Raw genomic sequence first — 17515 nt, 5'->3', positions numbered from 1 at the left:
AGAGAACTCTCCAGCGCCGCCGTCTCCTCTTCTTCAGCAGCAGCTTGTAACTTCTAAGGCCTCGGGCCTTGAACAGAGCAGACTGCGCATGCCCACAGGCCACGAGAAAATAGCCGCTTCCAATACTGTGCAAGCAGCCATTTTCTCGTGGTCTGTGGGTATGCGCAATCTGATCTGCCCAAGGCCTTAGAAGTTACAAGCCACCGCCAAAAGAAGAGGCTGAAAATGACACTGCTGAAGAAGAGGCGGCGGCGCTGGAGAGAGTTCTCTTGCAGCATTGGGAGCGCTCCCAGTGCTGTCTGAGCTCTGGGGCCCGCCCCCAGTGCTGCGAGAGAACTCATTAGCATACCGACAAGAACCGGGATTGTAGACAAACGGCGGCGCGGAAAAGACAACGAAAGGTAAGAGAAGAATAGCCTTTCTTAAGGCTATTCCGACGTGGTACTTAGAAAAAAAATAAATCATGTATGAGTGATAAGATCCCTTTAACTCCTCGTTACCCATGAATAAATTGGAGACAGCACCATGTCCATTATTTATGATCGCTGTGGGTGGAGTTACTATTTATTACAGGATTTTCCACGGCACATTTTAGCCTTTTCAGAACGTCCATCACGTACCATCCGTCTGTACACGACCACAGGGCGATACAAATACATCTCGCCCGTCATTTGTTCTGGGTTACCTCCGAACAGGGAGGAAATAAATCTTATCAGGGAAGAAGGGCTGGATTACAAGTCTCCTCCGCCACAAGATCGCTAATTATAAAGAGAGGGATTTAGTGCACAAGATGGAAAAGCGGCTGGTTCATACTTACAGGAAGAGATGTGGAAAAGCACGCTTCCAGATGCTATTTTGGGAATCCTGGTTCCCTCCTGCAACATTGCCAAGGAACTGTAGGCCGCAGCGGAAAGCTGAAAAGACGCAACGAGAGAAATTATTTCATTAGGGATAACGTTTCACATGAAAGGACTGAGAAAAAAAAAAAACCTTTAGGCTGAGGCCCCACGTTGCGGAAACACAGCTTTTATGGTTGCAGATTTTGTTGCAGTTTCTTGAGCCAAAGCCAGGACTAGACTGAGCAGAAGGGAGAAGTGTAAGAGCTTTCTATTTAGGGCCCATTCCTTTCGTAGCCATTTTTTGGCTTTGGCTCAAAAAAAGTTGGCGTTTCCACAACGTGGGGCCTCGGCCTTAATCTGGCATCCGATAATCCAGGAAGTTCTACAATCTGGTGCACAAAAAAAATAAATAAATATAAAAAAAATAAATAAATCCCATTGACATCAACATCAGCCTAGTTGCAGTAATGCCTCTGTTGCACCCTGCTGATTTTGGGGACCCTGGTCAAGCATCGGATGTGTATGGGGGGTGTCCCCACTCCATATGACAGCAGATGCCAGGAATGATAAGAATTAGGCCATCAGACTTTATATTCAAAAGTTACAGTATGGCATCTATATGGTAACAACCAGTCGCAACAAAGTCAAATGAGTTCTAGTCTCCCCCCCCCCCCCCCAGAGGTGCACACGGAATGTAACAAACCCAAATGTATCTACAAATCTAGATAAGATTATATGCATGGGAATACCCCTTTAAAATTTAATACCCAAAGGTTTCTGTGCTATAGACTAATAAAAGAAAGCAAAACAAGCAGAACAGTTTTTAAAATAAAAGGGAGTAAAATTAGAATAAACCTTAAGTAAATCCAATTCTTTTGTTTCCATGGAGCTTGGAGGAGCTCTCACATAGTTTGTAGATTCCAAAACGTGACAAAGTTTCAAAGCATTTGCAGGTTTTTGCAATGTGAAGCTCCTGGCTTGTGGCAACCCACCCATTGCCAGGATGTCCCCCTCCTTCCACTTTCCTCACCCTGAGAAAGCTGGGACGTTAACTGGCTCTATCCACACCTTGGAAAGATGGGTACCCACCAGACGGCAGAGTTCACCTGTCCCATCAAGTTGTAAAGCGATAAGACTGGCTTTTCCCAGGGTAATAAGACAGGAGTGGTGGTCTGGTGATTGCAGGATGAAATACACAGTCTCACCTCTGACATTACTTGTATACACACATACCAATGGAATATACCAATATGCATAAACTCTATATTCAGTAATGCTATACAGACAAGTAGGGCTTCTTTCATCACACCATCACAGGAGAACTCAAGAATTACGATGTCCATTCAAACCAATGTGTTGCTTATAGTACAGGACGGGACGGGTCCTTCAGAGTGCGAGATGCCCTTTGTAACAAATGAAAAACCTAACAGAGGACCCTCCTCTATTAAAGGGGTTGCCTGGACTTAAAATATTGATGAATAGGTCACTTACAGCAGATGGGTAAGGGTCAGATTACCAGACGCCCCCTCTCGATCAGTAATCAGCAGTGGACACAGTGAATGGGACAGGAAGCAGACAGCTCCATTCTCTGTGTAGTGGCTGAACCACGTAACTGTAGCTTAGTTCCCATTACAGTGAACGGTAGCTACACTGCAGTACCTAGTCTGGCCTCTAAACAGAACAGAGCTGTCCGCTTCCTGCGCCATTCTCTGTGCAGAAAAATCGATGGGGGTCCCAGGTGACAAACCATCAACGTGACATTGATAACCTAATCTTAGGGTAGGTTGGTCAAGAGTTTTAGCCTGGAAAACTCCTTGAACTCAAAATTCCCAAGTACAATATAGTAAAATGGATAACTCTGAACCAAAAGTATATAACTAGTAGATGGCTATATTTTCTGAAGGGTGTATCTCTTAATGTGCAATTTAATCTTTGTGGAAGTGGGAAATTTTATCTTAAAATTTTTAAATTGTGCCCTTTTTAATACGTTTTTGTTTTTAAACAGACTGTGTGGTAGAAGGGGCTAATTTTATCCTGCTGGTAAACCACGCCACAAATTATACATGGAACCCGGCCTGTACAGACAAGGGAGTATATATTTAATGGACAATAATCCCATTAAAAACAAATTGGGCGCAGAAACAAGACTACTACAAAACAGAATACAATATGACCTCAAGGCCCAGGCTGGATGTAAGGAATGTGAGGGGGGAACCAACGGGAAAAGGCCCACATTTACTAAAACTGCTCCTCTATGCCAGTCTGAGTACAGAAAGTAGTTATACCAAGTCTATTAAAAGGGGCTTGTCCAGGACGTACATATTGATGGGAAGGGGGGGGGGGGGGTGACAGTTCAGACTCAGGCGATTAGCTTGTTAATGAGGTTGCAGCATTTGGACGAGTGATGCGACTTCTTCACTACATACCAAGCACAGCACCATGCATTGTATAGTGGCTGGGTTTGGTATTGCAGCGCAAGCTGCTGCTGACCACTGAACATGACTTCAGCACAGGGAAAAGGTCACAGAAGTCATAAGGGCACTTACGAGTGCTGCGACCTCTGCACATAGCTAGTCTGTGGGGGTCCTAAGTGCCTAACTTGCACAGATCAGATAGGCAAGCACCAAAAACCCCTTTAAGAGGGATCCTATCATTGGATACCCCTTTTTTTTCTGACTAACACATAGGAATATCCTTAAGGAAGGCTATTCTTCTCCTACCCTTAGAGGTCTTCTCCGCAGCGCCAATTGGTAGAAATGCGGGTTTTCTTCGGTATGCAAGTGAGTTCTCTTGCAGCACTTGGGGCGATCCCAATGCTGTGAGAGAACTCTCCAGTGACACCTCAATCTTCTTCAGGAACGCCCTCTCTCCGTGTCTTCTTTCGCCCTGGGTTTCAATCTTCTAGGCTTCGGGCAGAGCAGACTGCACATGCCCAGGCCACAAGAAAATGGCCGGTTACACCAGCTTACTGTCTAAGCGGCCATTTTCTTGTGGCCCGGGCACGTGCAATCGGCTCTGCCCGAGGCTTAGAAGATTGAAACCCAGGACAGAAAAAGACACCAGGAGAGGGCGTTCCACAAGAAGATAGAGGCGGTGCTGGAGAGTTCTCTCACAGCATTGGGGACACCCCCTGTGCTGTTTAAACCCTGAGGACCGCCCCCCAGTGCTGCGAGAGAACTCCTCTGCATACCGAAGAAAACCTGGATTTCTACCAAACGGCGGCACAGAGAAGACATCTAAAGGTAGGAGAAAAATAGCTTTTCTTAAGGCTATTCCTATGTGTTAGTCAGAAAGAAAAAAAAAAAAAAGGGTATCCATTGATAGGATCCCTTTAAAACTGCTGACAGCGCTATAAAGAAGGTGAGGAGATCAAGGTAAACATGCAAGTCTATGAGGAGAAACCTGTGAGATGATGGTGGTCCAGTTATATGCAGGGCTTAGGGGCTGGGGAGTCCTGGCCAATGGACATGAAGGGGCGACCTTCTGGAAATTTGTGATTGCAGGGTCGGGTGCATAAAACCGTGCATTTCTCCTTAATGTTTTTGGGTTATTATAGTAAAGCATTCGCCAGACGAAAGCAACAGAAGAAGAAGAAATTTTTTAAAAAAATTTATATAAATATATATTTATTAATATTAGACAGAGATACATAAAATAAGGCCTACACTTCATTCAGATCCTCAGGAATAAACTGAAAACATCTGCGGGAATAATTTTAATGATTTACAAGAGAATAACGATCTGTCATAATATTGTACTGTAGTTAATATTTCAGCATTAAGCAAAATTTACCAGGAAACCAAGAAAACCAAAAAGAGGATATGTCAGCCGGGATGCCACCCACCGTGAAGGTAGACGATGATGTACTCCCGACCCGCAGCATGGAACTCTGGGGGAGTAGTGGGGGATTCAACCCATAATTTATACAAGACCCACCCACACTGCCACTTATAAGAAGCCGCTGCAGTGTCCATCATGGCTCATATAAAGGGAAAATTACAGCCAGAGCACTGGGTTGGCCACAATTTTTTACCACATATAAATAGAAGTCAAGGATTTCCATACCTTGATGGCACTTTAAGAGATTTAGGATCAATGTGTGGTTTCCACCCACGTCCTTTACGTGTTACTGAACTACCCTGGACTGGAGAGTTCTAGAAACTTACAAGTTTTAAGATGGAAAATAACATAGCGGATGCAGAATAGACATCCCTATAGGAAGACTATTCGTTTCCATACAGAAGATGGCGGACAATCTGAAGGGCATGAAAGCGACGTAGAACCGGACCTGGTTGCTGACCATGTAAAGGCTTTATAGGACTCCACGGCTTCCTTGACCATGAATACAAGCCAAAAGTTTTGTAGCAAAGGTCTCCAAAAACAAAGAGGGAAGAGATGACCCACTTCACCAATCCATCACAAAACTTAGCGGATCAGCACTTTTTTTGGCTTTTGGATCCACCTCAACACAAACAAAGCCTTTTCAACCAGCTAACGCCATGTTCACCTTGTCAGTCTCCAACACAAGCTTCGACGGGAATCCCGGAAGAGTAGACTATAGTGCAGCATAACAAAATAAGACCCCATTACAGTCAAGAAGAGTCCCTCCGGATGGATCCTTCGCCGTTAGTTCTCTTGTTCTGGCCATGGATCACAAGAACGGAGACTTTGACGCAGATATGAGCCAGAGGAGGCATTTTCTATAGGTTGAGAGAGAATCGCAAATAGTGGTGAGGGACTCTAAGCATAGCAAAGGGAGTGGTGGTGGGCGGGTCATGGTTGATTACCATGAGCCCATTCTGATATTACCAGAGGACACTTAACAGGGAACCTTTCATCACCTCCACCAATTCCAACTCTTTGCATCCTTTAGTAGGTGCTGCCTCACCGACTCCAGCACAATTGGAGTTCACCAATGTCCCACTGTCAGAGGGGTGGGCCAGGGTTGTCTGCTGTCACCAAGGACCTCCCACTTGACAGAGAGGCTAATCCGCATACTGGGTCCTGAAATTAACAGTACCGAATTCTTAGGAACTGTGGGGGGTAGAGAGAAAGGTTGGCATAGATTACTGAAGGATGGAAAAGAGTTGGATTGGTGGAGAATGGTCCTCTTTAAGCTACTAATACAAATTTAGCATTTCGGGGTAAATCCATCTGAAATATGGGCACACCGGGGCAAGTTTATTAGAAGAAGACCTTTTATATCCTTGAATATTGGCGGAATTGTATACCGCTGGAGAGTTGACAGTATGCCGAAAACATGGAACATGGTGAGAACTAGCAGAGATTCTGATACCAAGGTCCATGTGGAGGAAGAAGAGGGTGCAGTTCCAAAATGTGGTCAACATCAAAAGGAAAACCAGACGAAAACATGTGGACATACAAAAACATTGTTGTGCTAGCTGATGAAGATATGGAGATAGAACATTGGCAACACAGGAACAATATCGATATGCCATCTGACTCCTCCATAAAAGCAACGTCGTGGAGATGGAGGACCTTTTGAGGCAACCATCAAGTACCACCAGGGCCCTCAACCCCCAATAGAGAAAAAGACCAGGATAAGATCACCTGTTGCCCCTATACTCACCACTTTTTAAGGGATGGAAAGTCACCGCATTTAAGGGATAGTAAGGGAGATACGTTATTAGGGTAATCCGTGAGGTACATTAAGGTTAGGGCGGCAACTATGGCCACCAGGTCACTCATGTTCATTGACACGCCAAGTATACCACAGCTTCTAGTGGCAAAATGATTGGACGTCGCTTGATCTTTTTGAGACCGCAAATTGCAGTCGTGGCACCTTCAGGGGTCGCAACGCATCTCCGTTCACCAACATGAGGGTCACAAGCAATCCAGTGATGATCCTTAGTCACAGCTAAACCAGCAGCGTAGCCCCAGTCTAAAAGGGGTGCACCCACCTTAAGAACTTATCTTCTTGGTAGGGGTCAAAGTGGTCATACCCTTGCTTATATGCAAATCTTGTCAGGCCCTAGAGATGGTGGGGTAACTTTCTATGGTCAGACCCTAGATATGGTGGGGTTCTAACCGTAATACCCATTTAACCCCTTAATGACAAGGCAAATCATGAACTTCTGGACAGGCCATGGTCTTTACTGGCTCAGAGCCTTCACTGATGTTGCCATGTTGGGTTCTCCGTTTTTGAGTCTTAAGAGGTAGGGTGTCTCCCTCTCCCCCCGCCGCTTCCTAAAATTTGAATAGGATTTTTTTTTATTTCACTAGAAAGTGCAAAAATTTAAATTCCTTTACTTAACCCTAAAAAAACACATACATTTTTATATATTTAACCCATTACAGACTTAGTCCATTTTAGATTTCAAGGTTCCCCCCCCCCCTCAAAATCCATAATTTATTTCTCCATTGATAGAAGTATGTAGTAGTAGTATGTAGTATGTCCAATAAACCTATATGTGTAGATTGGAGCCTGGCTATAAAAAGCAGCGGTGTCCACAAGCCCACTCACGATGGGATTTAAGAGTCAGGTTTTGGAAAAGATTCCCTCACTCTGAAGTGGAAACCTTACAATGACTTCCAGCTTGGAATGGCCAGACTGCACACGTAGAATTGTTGTCCATCCCTGCGTCTTTCATAATCCCCTAAAAATAGAAATTTTATGTCACCCGTAACAATCCTGAGGCTCGCAATAACGTTTTTCTTTCTCTACCCCAAAAACATTGGACAAAATCCCATTTTCCAGCTACTGACTGGTCCCGAGAACATCATGTGCCGAGGCTACTGAAATGTCAGGAATTCAGGTAAGGTTTTAGGTCTGAAAATACATTTTTTGGGAGATCTATAATGCAAAAAAAAAAAAAAAAAAAAAAACACACAACAAACACACGAAGGTGAAGGCTAAGTTCACACAGTTTGGATTTTCTGCTTGTAATTTCAGCAGCGAATCTGATCCGGAATCCTCACGAAAATATTTCAGAAAATCTGCTCCAAACCAAACAACTGATGCTGAAGAGTTTACCTACACGATGTCCAGCAGTATCCTGATCAGCAATGGCGTCCTGCCACCGGCACCGTGCTGTACCAAAGTAAAGCGGAAAATGGGTGGACATGTAATATTCTATATTGGGGCGGGGGGGGAGGAAACGGGTCAGAGGGGCATAAATAATTTTGGTAGGTGAAGTCATTGAAAATCTTCAGTTTCTGAAAGAGACCACTCTGGCTTTCTGCAGATTATCTTGTCGTCGATATAAAGGCCGATGTCATGGGCGGTGGATCCAACGGTAATCTGGGAAAATCTTCAAATAACCATCACAGGTTCCATCAACACAGCTAAGATAACTGGCGAAAGTGGAGCTCATTTAAAACCATAACGCTGGGGGACACAAACCCAGAACACTGGAATTTGGGGAGGAATATAAAACCATTAATCTCCTTAACCATAAGAGACAGGGGTATGTACAATACATAACAGCCTGCCCCCCCACCAGCCATTACTACTACTACTGGTTTCATTAGATGTCATTCTGCCAGAAGTAAATGTTAAATAACAGATAGTAAAATAAGAGAACTAGGGGCAGTGGACTGTAAAAACAGGTTATGATTCAGCTAAAAAGATCCTTGACATAGAAAGAGAGAAATCTATAAAAAAAATTATATATATATATATATATATATATATATATATATATATATATATATATATATATATATATATGGAAAGTTGCTTACTTTCAGTAACATTCCATAAGCAATAACAAGCAGCTAGTCAGAGGTAAACAGACTCTCCCTTCACTCACGGTGAGAAGCCGCAGACTCCTCTCTGAGCAGCATACAGGCGGACCTGTACGCAAACAAGCTGAGGCTATGAAGCCAGACCTGCCCCTGCCGCCTCCACTCACTGGGATTCAGTCTTCGACCCTTATGGTTTCTAAAGATGGAACTTCCCTAGTAACAGGGAGTGAACAGCAAATAAAAGGAGACACCTTGATGGCAGCCACTTTAGGTTATGTTCACATGGCGGAAAATGAAGATGAAGATGAATTCCACTTTGTTTTTGATAAGGATTCTGGGATTAATCTGCCCCAGATTTGGGGTGAAATCCGCCACCAAATCCCTCTATGTGAACACAGCCTTACAGTTGTCTACAAGACAGAAAATATAATTGAACTCTATTGGGAGGCTTTTTTAGAGGTTGATTTTGAAGCGAATTCAGCGTCAAAATCAGCACACACACAAAAAAAACCCAAAAAAAAAAAAAAAAAAACCACACACCACCACACAACTCAGTGTGCACTGACCCTAAGAAGTAGAGGTCACATAAATGAGTTTAAAAGGAGAAGCTTCAGAAGTGTACCGGCCATGAGGACGAGAAGTTTTTAATTTTCACCAGAGGCCCACTTTAATAAACTATATTGGTGCAGGGTCCCAAAAGGTCATAACGATTTAACGTTTGTCTGCCAGGAAAAAAAAAAAATGATAAAAAATCCGCAGTATGTTCCTGTAGTACATTTACTATACCATTCTTCTATAACCAGCAATTCCCTAGAGCGTAAAATTCTGTCCAAAAATTTACAGGAAATATCCCATTCGGAGGTGCGGTCCCAAACACGGCTTCCAAATTCTCGTTTCTAGGTACATTCAGCAAAGTAGGAAAATAGAGGCAGAACAGAAACCTTGAAATCCCTTTCTTATTTTTCTACTTTACGAAAAAAAAATTTTTATTGGTGTTGTTTTTGGATGCCCGATACAGTTTGGTCAATTTTTTTTTTTTTTTTTTTTTTTTTAGACGAATAAACAATATAAAAATTTTTTTTAAAAAAATACGGGGTTACACTATTAAATTTTGATGAGTACAATATATTGTCACACTCCCATAATTATTTCCTCAAGAAAAAAAAAAAAATATTATAAATTCTCATCTGACAGCGTAATAACAGCCTTGTCCTCAGACGCAGCAGAGCCGACTTGGCTCCATACTCAGTAACTCTTTAGAACATAAGGGGAAAAAATTTTTTTAAAAAATAAAAAATTTTAAAACCCAAAACATGGGGACCGAACATAAAAACCAGAGGTGAATAGTGATTGATACGCAGGAGCGGATTTGCGGAACTGAAACGCGACCGCTCCTGGCAAAGCGTGGCCAAGTGGTGGAGGTCCTACAATAAATCAGTACAGGAAGTTCATCGGTAACGTGGCGCAACAGTAGATTATGTGGATTGGGATGCGATAAATGACTGAGTGCGGGCTGAGCTCTTCAGAAGCCGCGCCAATCTCCATCCACCGTGTAGAGTTCAGAAGGAGTGCACCCGATTAGAGAGAAGCCGGAAAACCGCAATGAATAAATCTGTGGGAAGTTATTGGTACGCGGCGGAGAGTTGTCTGATGCAATACTGTTAATGGGGTTTTCTGGTCCCATCAGTAGAATACCAAGCACAGCGCCATACATTATGCTGTGGCTGTGCTTGGTATTGCAGCTCAACCCAATTCACTTGAATAGGACAGGCCCAGTGACCAATGAATGGGAGGTCACAGACTTTGCCTCTTCAAAAAGCGTATTTGGGGGAAGGCGGTGGGGGGGGGGGGGGGGGCTGTTCTGTCACCTCCCCTAATTGATGACCTATCCACTAAGATGGGTCAATTACAGATCGGCAGGGGCCAGACATCCACTTTAGTGCTTGCCAAGATTGTATAGTGGCTGCACTTTATATTGCAGCTCAGCCCATTCACTTGAATGGGACTGAGCTGTGATCAATGAACGTGACACAACTTGGGCTGTGACATGGCAGCTCAGGACCACTTCAACCTGCCACCCCATGGGGTTTCCAGGTGTCAGACCCCCCCCTCCCCCTATGGACCTTCAATTGATGACCTACCCCAAGGATAGGTCACCGATTAAATGATCCTTAAATACTCCTAGAAGTTATTCTGCTCACAAGAGAACCGGATGACACCCAATAAGTCAGTCACTACTCCTCAAGTTGGTGGTCACTCAATTTTCCAAAAACTTGCCTGGTTTCCGATATTCTGCTGTGATTGGCTGCTAGGAGGCAGCAGCTGAGCTCTGATTGGTTGAGATGAGCAACACGGATTGAAGGCCCGTTAGGCTATAGCGCCCCCCTGTGGTGGATGGAATAGTGGCAGTATGTCCTACCTCCAGCCCTCATGGCTGTGTTACAGGCTCAGAGCAGCCATTAGCAGAGAGGAGGCCGGAGAAGCTGGTTCTCATTTTCTATAGTTAATAAATCACTGTCTATTTAATGACAATGCTGCAGCTTCACCCAGTGGAATAAATACTTGTTAGAGACCGCAGCGCTAGATCCTGTGCCAGCGACTCTGCACACACTATTTCCTAGCAATTCCCGTCCTATAGTACATACTGAACCTTCACTAGTAATTACCAAGCCACAAAAAAGGCCGTCTGAAGGAGGAGGAGAGCCAATGGCTAATAGTGTGCTGAGGATTACAGCTTATCTATGGCCGACCCTGCCCTGGGGGGGGCTACAGGGGTCACTTGTCAGTAGGGGCGATCTGGGTACTGAAGTCAGAGACTAAGGTGCCCATACATAGTATATAAACGCGGGCCAAATGTGGCAGTTATAGCAGGGCCCAGAACTATGCACCTCAGAAGTGTATCGGAGTGCCCCAAATGATGATGTTGGGGGATGGAGGCGTGGGCATATTGAATTTTATATGTCCCCACTTCCATTTCAGAGTACATGTATGCTCAGCCAAGCCAACCACATGTGGGGTCAGAAGGAACAGTGGTCAGCAGCTATGGAGGATGTATGGTCATCTTAAAGGGATTGTGCCACTACATAAATAGAATAGAGGACAAGTGTCAGACTACTGGAGGTCCATCCGTTGGGACCCCTACTGACCAGCCATGAAAACCCCTTTGATTTTCCCCTGTGAATGAACTGCCAGTGTGTCTGCATCAGCCCCCAAGAAGTCAATGGAGCACCAGTCAAAAAATGGAGATTTGTTCACAGGGAGAATTCAGGGCGCCCTGTGAACAAAGCGCTATCAATTGATTCTTATGCCCGATCCCATGTAGGCACAACCCCTTTAAGGCATCAATGTATGATGGGTTGGGGGTCCAACTTTCAGGACCGTAAATCATAATCATGAGGGGGGCAGAAGATCCGTGAGCCTGGCTAACTGGCAGGGGGGATAACCATCACCCCCATCAATCCGCTGTCTCAAGAGGTCTCCTCACTGCTCATCAAGCCCAACAACATATATTGTATAGTGGCTGTGCAGCTCAGCCTCATCCACTCGAATGGGGCAGAGCTGCAAATGGCTATGCCCAACAAACGTAATATCATTGGGTTGTGAAGCTAAATCGTGGCTACCCCGAATGCCTATGAACAGCTGATCGGTGGGGGTGCTAGGTGTTGGACCCCAATCAGTGGGATATTGATAGGGCAGCAGTATTTAAGTTTCTGAAACCCGCTGGGACGTTCAGGTAATACACAGCGCCTCGGTCCTGAATCATAGCAGAAGGTCGAACCCCCCCACGATGAATGGACTCCACCGCCAGGAGACAACCCCTTTAACAATAAGAGCAGGATATTTTAGTAAATCTGAAGGCACACTCACCGACCAAACACGATTCCTGTGCGATACTTGATGTACTGAAGACTCTGATGACCGCCATGGCTTTCTCTATCAGTCCCAAGTTTCTGTCACATAAATAGGAGAAATTAGAAATTTTTGCCAGCCATTTGGTCACAACATTGTTTTTCAGACAACCCCCCCCCCCCCCCTTTCCCCATCATTCCTCCTGTAATCTTTGGTAGGACCCAGCTACAAGTATTGATTTCCCTGCAGTGCCACCACAGGGGAATGGAAGCACTACACGGTACTAACTGCAATCAATAGGATGCAGGACAGGTCAGGTCCTCCAGAGTAATGGACACCCAACACAGGGTTTTTTGGTCAGGGGTTTGAGACCGTATCCGCCTCAAAACCCTGACCAAAAAGACAGTTCCTATTGAAATCAATGGGAGATGCTCATTCTTCAGGCGGAGTCGCCTCGCGATTCGGCCTGAAGACACTCCCTCCTCCGGACTAGGCCCATTCATTGGGCCTAATCCGGAGTGGAGTGCTGCTGGATTTCACCGCTACCCGGCCTCCGCCTCAGGTTCCGATCCAAAAAAAACCTGTGTGAACTTACCCTTAGTGGGATTTTCTAGTTAGAACACCTGTTATAAGCAATGCAGCAGAATGTATGACATTATGGGATAACTCTTGAGCAGTGAAGTACATGTGTATCGGCATAATCAGCTCAGTGCTGTATACCAAACAAGGAGAAGAATTTTGGATGCAGCTTTAGGAGTGAACAGAGATCAGCACAAAAGGAGCAGGATGAGTAAAGCAACGTTTTGGCAAGCTACTAAATATCATGTACAGATGTAGACTATGAACCAGATATGGGCGGGGGGGTCCTTTAGATATGATCTCATGCTGCCCTTTAAGGACCTGCCGCTTCAGCTTGAGGTTCTCTCTCCATAGACAGTTTCCTGGATGTGCTCATGACCAGGATCTCCGGGTCCGGCAGTGACATCTGCTGAGCAGCTCCCCGGCTTTGCGGTAACATTATGCAAGCTTTCTCTACCTAATTAAAGGGCGAGCCTTCAGCCCCACACAGTGAAACCGCACGAACATACAAGGATTCTGCACAGGGCACTACGTGCCAAGGCGACGGGAACGGATATTGTGCTTACACAGGGCTTTCCTTTAACCTGTGCAGCAGCATACATCTGCAGGAGGGGACCTTACTTAGAGGATATGTCCACTTCCCAAATTTTGTCTCTTTTGAAAAAAAGGAGAACTATTACTTCCACAAATTCGACACATCCCCTTATAAGGCTGCATATAGCTCGGTAGCTCATGGCCCCAATTCATGGACTAGTGATACATGGTTGTGTGAATGGGGTAGTATAATGGGTCGGTGTGCTAGCACCCCCGTGATCAGGAAAGCAGAGTCTTGAAAGTCCCCTTACTTGTGAAAGGAGGGCCAGTGTGTTTGTATGACAGGCCCCAGAGTCACTTCTATGGAACTTTTGGAGGTGGCAGCCCGTGCAGCCCCCCAGAAGGGAATGGTGTGCCAGCCACTTAAAGTGCAACCACAGGGGAGGATGCAGGGGGACTTTTAGGTCCCCATTTTCCTGATTGCTGAGGGGGGGTCTCGGTAGTCAGACCCCAGTGATCTGGCACTTATAAGGAGTGTCTTGGTGTGTTATGAAAGCTGAGAATCTAACCTTCCACATGACACCAGACACACGCTTCCCCTTTCTCCTGATCCCGAGCGGAGGAGGAGCTCCTGGGACACACACAGAAGATTACACATAATAAATTCTATCTATGTTTATTGGCCATTTTCAGGGTGTTGATATTAAAGAAGCTGTTCAGGATTTGAAGCAACAAAATTTGTGAGGCTCACGTAACGGATGAGACAAATCAGTGGCCTCAGCAGTCGCTGGAGAGGGACCGGTGACGTCACATGCATGTATCACCGGTTCCTTACTGGCGACTACCAAGGACACCGATTGGTTTCAGCGGTCACCCGAGCCTCACGGCCATCCTTGGGGCTGCCCTAAATCCTAGACAACCCCTTCAGTGACCTATCCTACACTAATGAAGCCTCATTCTCCAGGTAAAACGCTCACCTGATGGTATTCTGGTTCTTCAGGCATTGCACACAGGCATTTCTCAAGCACCGGAAGCATTCGGCTGATAGGAGATACCAGCGATCCTCAGAAGACTCAGACGCCGCAATCTGTGTCTGGATCTCCTGCAACGCTCTGGACAGGATCTGTAATATCAAGGTGAAGATCTTCTCCTCTGCAACCTCCCTGTAAGACAAGAAAGAGTAGTTAGGTCTGGAAAGGAAAATGAACCCCAAACACCTACCATGCCAGTGGCCAGGGAATTGACCAAACCATGATCATTCCTATAGCGGGGCGGCCTGAGTCCTGTAGCCAGAGCCGGAGGGGTAGGGTGGCCCGGGTCCAGGGAATTCTGAGCAGATGACTCCCATATATGATAGCTACCAAGAAGGGGTTGACTTCACAAGGCCACCCCTTTAAAGGGATCCTATCATTAAAACACAATTTTTTCTGCCTACCACGTAGGAACAACCTTAAGAAAGGCTATTCTCCTAACTTTAGATGTCTTCTCCAGGCCACCGTTCCGTAGAAATACCAGTTTTTGTTGGTATGCAAATTAGATCTCTCGCAGCACTGGGGGCGTCCCCAATGCTGCAAGAGAACTCTCCAGTGCCGCCTCCATCTTCTTCAGGAACGCCCTCTTCACACGTCTTCTTCCGGCTCCAGTGGTCTCTGGCAGAACCGACTGCACATGCCCGCGGCCACAAGAAAAATGGTCTCTTACACAGTAAGTAAGCGGCCATTTTCTTGTGACCGGCGGGCATGTGCAGTCGGCTTTGCCCTAGGCCTAGAAGTTTGAAGACACCGCCGAAAGAAGACCCGTTTCTTGAAGATGGAGACAGTGCTGGAAAGTTCTCTCACAGCATTGGGGACGCCTCCAGTGCTGTTTGAGCGCTGGGGCCCGCCCCCAGTGCTGCGAGAGAACTAGTTTGCATACTGACAAAACCGGGATTTCTAAAGAACGGCGGCGCAGAGAAGACATCTAAAGTTAGGAGAAGAATAGCCTTTCTTAAGGCTATTACTACGAGGGAGGCAGAAAAAAAAAAAAAAAAAAATTGTGTTTTAATGATAAAATCCCTTTAACTATGTTAAAACTGTCCTCCATGGCCGTCGTACAAGACTACACTGTGCCTCAGGCTTGCTGGTAAACATACGCTGTAACATAATTCCTCCTACCAGCCCAAAAAAATATAAGATGGATTCTCAATGGTGAGAAGAAAAATGCCAAGTTTGCTTTAAAAATGGCACAGTAGGCAATTTGAGATGGTCAAAAATAACCCGACCACTGTAGCCTAATGGGACGGGGATAGCACTCGGCGAGATTAAGAAAGCATATGGCAACGGTTAACTCATATTTACAGCATGGAGGCTATAAAAATACATTTTAGGACGTTTTTAGAAAAAGGAAAAAGTAAGGTCATTTTTTTTTTCTCTTCACCTGATGCACGAGCCCAAACCCCACAGTTTGGCGGCATTAGGTTGGTCTCTGGGATGAAGGCATTAGTGGTGAGCCGCTGCCCCGCTGCATCGTTCAATCATTCCAGATTAGGAAAGCAGAAGGGAAAGTTTACCCAATGAAAAGTATATAAAAATAAGCCCGAGCTACTGTGCAGCGACGGGGGGACGGCTCCTCACCCTGTGCCAGACGTACCGCCATCCCCCACTTTATTACCGTACATTTTATGAAGAGTCACTGCTGAAATATCCCGCATTAGTGAGTGATGTAATGAGGATTATTCTGAACATTTACAGACATAAAACTAGATCTAAACTCACTTTTTCCTAAACCACTTCATAATGCACTTAATAAAACCGAATACAAGTACGGATTTAAAGGGGCTTCTCAAAAATAAGCTGATCGCATGGAGTGATAGTGCCGAGACCACCAGCGATCAGCCTTAAGCCGCAAAGAAGCCTAGAAGAAAGGGTTCAGATTCTCTGCAGCACCTCCAGAGGTGAAAGGAAGTATTACACAGTGTCCATGCAAGTCAATGTGGTCTGGTCCTCCAGAGCAAGATCCTGAAGAGAGGACCACTCATCAGCATAGCCCAATATGGTGTATGAAGGTGGGTTGTCTGAAGAGGCCACCTACTATACATAACGAAACAAACAGCTAAGACCCCTAATAATGGCCAAACATTAGATGGAGGGTGGCAACCTAAAGGTGAAGTGAGAGAATGGGGGAGGGGGGCGTATCTCAACGTTAACTGTTGGAGGAACAGAGAATCAGACTGGTGGATTTTAACAAGCCTGACCAACCACTAGAGGAGATGGGCAGCGACTTGCTCTCTTCTCTGCCCTGGAGGGTCCATGTGTACTCAGCCAAGCTAAAGGGTAGTCTGGAGGTGCACTTGATAGCCCATGTACACGACTGTAGGGTGCTGAAGTATAGCATCTTCAGAGAGAGCAGCAGTCTCAGGAAAGAATTTATAGCTGAATGCCCTTCGACCTCAACCGATCAGATATTGTTGACCCATCTCCAGGACAGGTGATCAATACAAGATGGTGAGGAATCTACACCCCATACACTCCAATGCTGGCCAACATGCATCACAATGCCTTCATTCAATTGGGACCCTCCTTGTTATGTGCAGTAGGGGGCTCCACTGTTGTGCCCCCAGTGATCAGTCACTTACCCCCTATTCTGTGGGCAGGGACAACCACTGTAACATATGTTTGGCCAAATGCTGTCTGGGGAATCCCACGTGTCCCAAAGTCAGACATCGGCTACTTCTAGACACCACATTGACCTGTTTTATTAACACTACAACTACTAAGGTGCAATCTATGGGAAAAAATTAATTAAATAAAATAAAAAAATTCTATTAATAAACACAACAGTGCCACACAGAGGCCAAGCCTAAGCATTACACTCCATATATTAAAACAGTTTGCAGATTGTCATGTACAATCAACAACGGTGATTACTCAAATTATTTGTCACCCCAAGTTTAATGTACCCCATGAGCGGTATTTGGCATCTCAATTGCAGTTTTAGGGTTAAACACGCAGTAATGTTTTCGCTGTGCA

At 45.3% G+C, this 17515-nt stretch overlaps 2 protein-coding genes across 2 annotated transcripts in view; both read right to left on the bottom strand.

Moving 5' to 3' along the window:
- The window catches only part of FBLN1 (fibulin 1), a 364927-nt gene that overhangs the window by 267579 nt on the left and 79833 nt on the right, over window positions 1-17515 (bottom strand). The window lies entirely within an intron of this gene.
- Window positions 1-17515, bottom strand: part of ATXN10 (ataxin 10) — a 74721-nt gene that overhangs the window by 54815 nt on the left and 2391 nt on the right. The window contains exons 2-4 of the mRNA XM_075275144.1: window positions 14486-14671; window positions 12414-12496; window positions 818-914 (exon numbers count right to left, since the gene is read on the bottom strand). Of these exons, the coding sequence (XP_075131245.1) occupies window positions 818-914; window positions 12414-12496; window positions 14486-14671 (366 nt within the window). The remainder of the gene's footprint in view (window positions 1-817; window positions 915-12413; window positions 12497-14485; window positions 14672-17515) is intronic.

This window comes from Leptodactylus fuscus, chromosome 5 (assembly GCF_031893055.1).
Source record: "Leptodactylus fuscus isolate aLepFus1 chromosome 5, aLepFus1.hap2, whole genome shotgun sequence".
Taxonomy (NCBI): Eukaryota; Metazoa; Chordata; class Amphibia; order Anura; family Leptodactylidae; genus Leptodactylus; species Leptodactylus fuscus.
Note: the sequence above shows the minus strand (reverse complement) of the source record. Positions and strands in the feature narration are given on the sequence as shown.